The 5,223-nt window shown below is 43.4% G+C and overlaps 1 protein-coding gene across 1 annotated transcript; it reads left to right on the forward strand.

Annotated features, from left to right (window-relative positions):
- Positions 1 to 691: 691 nt before the first annotated feature.
- On the forward strand, positions 692 to 4,164 carry KD926_005700 (retropepsin-like aspartic protease/reverse transcriptase; the record flags this gene model as incomplete). The annotated part of the gene is made up of 5 exons (XM_053095610.1): positions 692 to 802; positions 1,207 to 1,566; positions 2,177 to 2,249; positions 2,321 to 3,257; positions 3,393 to 4,164. The coding sequence occupies 5 exons, from the start codon at positions 692 to 694 to the stop codon at positions 4,162 to 4,164; spliced, it is 2,253 nt and encodes a 750-aa protein (XP_052949739.1).
- Between the last annotated feature and the right edge of the window lie 1,059 nt (positions 4,165 to 5,223).

The following is a 5,223-nucleotide window of genomic DNA, read 5'->3' on the forward strand; positions in this document are numbered from 1 at the left end:
CGAGCAGCCATGTCAATCATTTCGAGTAACGTTGGATCTCGAAACACCTCAGGTTCCAGTGGTGCCAGAGCGCCCACTACGGAGGAACTGATGGGGATGATTGGTTAACTCCAAGGCCACATACAGACGCTAGAGGGGCGTTTGGCAGTCAAATCAATTAAGGTCAGACCGCCAGAGACCTTTGATGGAACTAGATCCAAGCTACAAGCTTTTACGACTCAGTTAGACCTATACCTTCGAATGAACCATAAGAAGTTAGCACACGAAGCAGATAAAGTTTTTTTCGCGTCAACCTATCTCACAGGGCCAGCATTCGATTGGTTTGAACCCTACATTAGGGACTATCAAGAACAACCTGTCGACAAACAAGATGACGACACAAAAGAAATATTCGCCAGCTACGACAATTTCAAGAAACGACTCCAGGGAACGTTCGGAGACATCGATGCGACAAGAAACGCCGAAAGAAAGCTGTAGCGACTCAGACAAACTGGATCAGTTAGTAAATTGGCATCAGACTTTCAACAGATTATCTCACACCTAGACTGGGATAAAGATTCTTATATCGCCAAATTTGAAGAAATACTGAAACCGGAAATCCAGGAGAAGCTGATCTAGATGGAAAGATCAGGATCACTCAGCAAAATGATAGAGCAAGCAATCAAGATCGATAACAAGCTTTACGACTTTAATGCTCGACAAAAAGAAAATCGGTCTGGAATACGATTCTAAGGACACCAGAAAACAAACAGTTATTGAGCTAATGACAGACGAACAGCGCAACCAAGAAGCCAAAGATACAGTGATCCTTATGGGCTACAACCTATGGAGCTAGACGCTACCGAAAAACGACAACAGCTATTGTTGAAAGAAGAGTTCGATCGACGAAAAAAAGAACAGTTATGCTTCAACTGTAAAAAAGTAGGGTACCGATCGAAAGAGTGCAGATTACCAAAAAAAGGAGCCAACGGTAGGATACCGAGGAGGTCCGGCACTAAGAAGCTCAGAGTAACGCAAGAAATTAACGAGATTGTATAACCCGCGAGAGGCGCATACGACATGAGTTAGTGGCCTTTAGGCGTAGCGGACGCGCAAAGATCAACAAAAGAATCATGCATTGTCCAAAAATTACAAGACGAAAACGACTACCCACGAATTCCTGACAACGTGGAAGAGGCCACAAGGAGATTAGCGAATTCTCTACAGATATTTAGTGAAACAACCGAGAAGCTTCTGAACGCAACACGCTATAACGAGGATTGGGAGGAAAGACAGTTCCAAAATCCAGAGATATCTGATAGCGAAGACTCAGAACACTGGCCTATAAATGACGAAACAGATGGGTCTCTCAAAGCCATCAGCAAGAAGCCAGATTCATTGGGTAACAACTGGATTCGAATGCCAGGAAGTTTCGACCCACTGAACGAAGATTACAGGACTCAATGGAAAGGCCGTAATCCCAACACGGAGACACTCTCAGAAATACCGGAAACACCTGACGAAAACTTTCACGAACAGATACCCAGTCAGGAGGACGCTGGCAGCACTGACTCGGAAGATAATCAAGTGATTAAGAATACTTCTGATTATAATTAAGCGGAACACAGAGTCTCTGATTAGAAAGGAGAAAACAGCGAAGCCGATTAGCATGTCTTCACTCTACTGAAAGAAATCAGTAACGAGCAATGGAAAGAGAAGTTGATCCAGGACCTAAAACAGGATCTAACCAAACTTACAGGGGAACTGCGACGCATTATCTCGCAATGTCCGCACTGGAAGTTGAACTGTTGGAACCCACAGAGAGAGGACTGGGCAACACACAGAGTGAAATGCGCAACAGAATACGCCACAAGATGCAGGATATGCGACCGATAGAATCACGATTACTATCAGGCTCTACAGAAAATGAGCAAACGAACCGGTTACATCAGATCCTTACACGCATGTCGACAAGAGAATTGCGAATGCTTGTATCAGACAACACACGTAACGCACCATTGCCTACTATAGGTTGCATGTCAGGACGACGAATGCAAGGACCCAATATACGAAACACTGAAATACATCTCACAATGTCACATGGTCAAGGAAGGGACAGAATGCCCATGCAGGAAACCAGGGTGCGCTTGCATTGGATACTCCATGCACCCAGACCACGGGAGAAAACATTGGATAGAATGTTGGGAAGACTATTGTCAAGTTCACTACGACGCGAAGCTTGGACAACATTTCCTACGACAGCCACGAGGGTTAGCAGGACCCCGTTGGGCAAACAGTTTATCAGCAACAGCTCAAAAAGGATTGCATCTGAAGTTAATAGCTACAGTTCTGAACCAGAACGCTCGAGTTATGGTAGACTCTGAAACAACGGGCAACTTCATGGATCCAAGATTTCAGGAACAGCTGAAGATCTTAGGGATAACAAAGGCTACGTTAGAGCCTATCACAGGACTGAACGGTGAACCATTGAGAGGATACCTCACAGTCGAATCAGGACCAGTACCCATAGTTATAAAGGGTCATTTCGAGTATATAAGTTTCGACGTGACACCTTTGGAACGGTATGACGTGGTGTTGGGAATCTCATGGCTTCGGGATCACAACTCAGAGATTGATTGGAAGACAGAGAGTTTTCAATTCACGAAATGTGAATGCCCACGACAAGACCAGATGAAGAAGGCATCTGAGGCCAAACGGCGTGCTCAGGGCCAAGCGAGCCGAGCTGACGCTAAGAGATCAAGGAGTAGATCTACTAACACGCTAACTGAAGATGCCGAGCAGGTGGACACTGCGGTCGCAGTTATGGCAGCAACCAAACCTACGGGAAAGGAATGGTTAGCACGACTTTCTGGTTGGGCACCAGATACACGACAAGAGTACGCCAACACGATGGCTACTACTGAATATAACACGGAACTGCACGAACAGATCGAGTCATGGCAAATGATCGATACTACAGAATTAGCGGCCAGCAAAGAAGTACAGCAGTTACCAGACAAATACGAAAGATTTCAGGAACTATTCGAACAACCCGAGAAGCCTGAACTACCAGAACACGGAAAATATGACTACCGAATTCCTCTTAAAGATGAAGACAAAGTTGCATGCAGAAAGATCTACCCTATGTCAGAAAAGGAGTCTCAGATCTTGCGACAATACATTAAAGAACAACTTGTAAAAGGCTATATTAGACTATCGACATCACCTGCAGGACACGGAGTCCTGTTCGCACCAAAAAAGGATGGAAACTTACGATTGTGCGTTAATTACCGACCATTAAATGAACAAACCATTAAGGACAGACATCCATTACCGCTCATTGCAGAGATACAAGACAAAATCAGAGGAGCAAAATGGTTTACAAAGTTTGACATTACTGACGCATACAACAGATTGAGAATCGCCAAAGGAGAAGAATGGAAAACGGCTTTCAAAACGAAATACGGACATTTCGAATACTTGGTCATGCCATTCGGGCTAACTAACGCGCCAGCATCATTCCAGCGATTTATTAACGAAGTTTTGGGAGAATTGCTCGACACCTTTGTCATCGCGTACCTAGACGATATTCTGGTATTTTCGAATAACGAAGAAGAGCACATTCGACACGTGAAACAAGTGCTACGGAAACTACGCATTACTAAGTTACGATTGAAACTCAAGAAGTGTGAGTTCCATATCCAAGAGACAGAGTTCTTAGGACACTGGATCACTACCGAAGGAATACACATGGAAAGAAGCAAAGTCCAGGCAATCAGGGATTGGCCTGTACCTAAAAGCCTGAAAGAAGTCCAACAGTTTACCGGATTGATCAACTATTATCGGAGGTTTATCGATAGATACGCCAAATCTATAGTACCGATATTTAACTTGTTGAAACAGAATCAGAAGTTTGAATGGACAACACAGATACAGCAAACTTTCGACAATATAAAACGGAAAATCACGACTGCACCAATCCTAGTACAGCACGATCCAGAGAAGCTGACTACGATCGAAACCGACGCATCCGACTATACTATCGGTATAAGAATGACACAACCAGATAAGAACGGCAGAGCCAAACCAATTGCGTTCCATTTACGAAAACTTATTCAGGCAGAAATGAATTACGACATTTATGACAAAGAATTGCTAGCCATAGTAACAGCATTCAAAGTATAAAGAGTGTACCTGGAAGGAGCTCAGCACCAGATTCTAATGAAAACGGATTACAAGAACCTTACGTTCTTTACTACGACCAAAGAATTGACCAGAAGACAAGCGAGATGGTCAGAAAAGTTATCACAGTTTGATTTCAGAATCGAACATTGCAAAGGAACAGAAAACAGACAAGCAGACGCGTTTAGTTAACGATCAGATTACAAAATCACGGATCGAATTGTGGAGCCGGCAATATTGAAACAAAACAAAGACGGTTTACTTTCGTACAACAGACAACATTCGATCTCGGTAACAATCGAAATCAGTAACAACATTGTTAACAAAATCATCAAGGCAACCAAGGAAGATACCATGATTCAACAAATTGCAAAAAACTCAGCAGAAAATGAAAAGATCGCTACTGACGAGGACGGGTTAGTGTATATGTACGGACTCATCTACATACCAGAGTGTATGAGAACTGAGATCATTGCTATGTATCATAATAACCCTATGTACGGACATTTCGGAGTCGAGAAGACTACCGAATAGATCACAAGGAACTACTACTTTCCAAACGTCAGACGGAAGGTACAGGATTATATTACGAAGAAATGCGAGACTTGCATTAAGGACAAACCAGCAAGACATTAACCCTACGGAAAAATGCAGTCACCAGACGCACCATCGAAACCTTGGGAATGGATCACGATAGATTTCGTGGGACCTTTACCTAAATCTCAGGGATAGGACATGATCGCAGTTATCACAGACAGACTGACAAAGTACGCATACATAATACCATGCAAGATAACGATAAAAGCCACAGATATAGTACATTTGCTATTGGTACACATCATTATACGACACGGGATGCCACAACGAATCACTTCGGACAGAAACAAACTATTTACATCGAAATTTTGGCAATCACTTACCGACCAAATGGGAATCAATCACTTATTGACAACGTTATATCATCCACAAGGAAACGGTCAAACAAAAAGGATGAACCAGACGATGGAACAGTACCTCAGGCACTACGTGAACTACCAGCAGGACGACTGGGCAGGACTGTTA

This window comes from Aspergillus affinis (assembly GCF_023601865.1).
Source record: "Aspergillus affinis strain CMG 70 chromosome Unknown NODE_295_length_5223_cov_93_161679, whole genome shotgun sequence".
In the NCBI taxonomy this organism is placed as follows: Eukaryota; Fungi; Ascomycota; class Eurotiomycetes; order Eurotiales; family Aspergillaceae; genus Aspergillus; species Aspergillus affinis.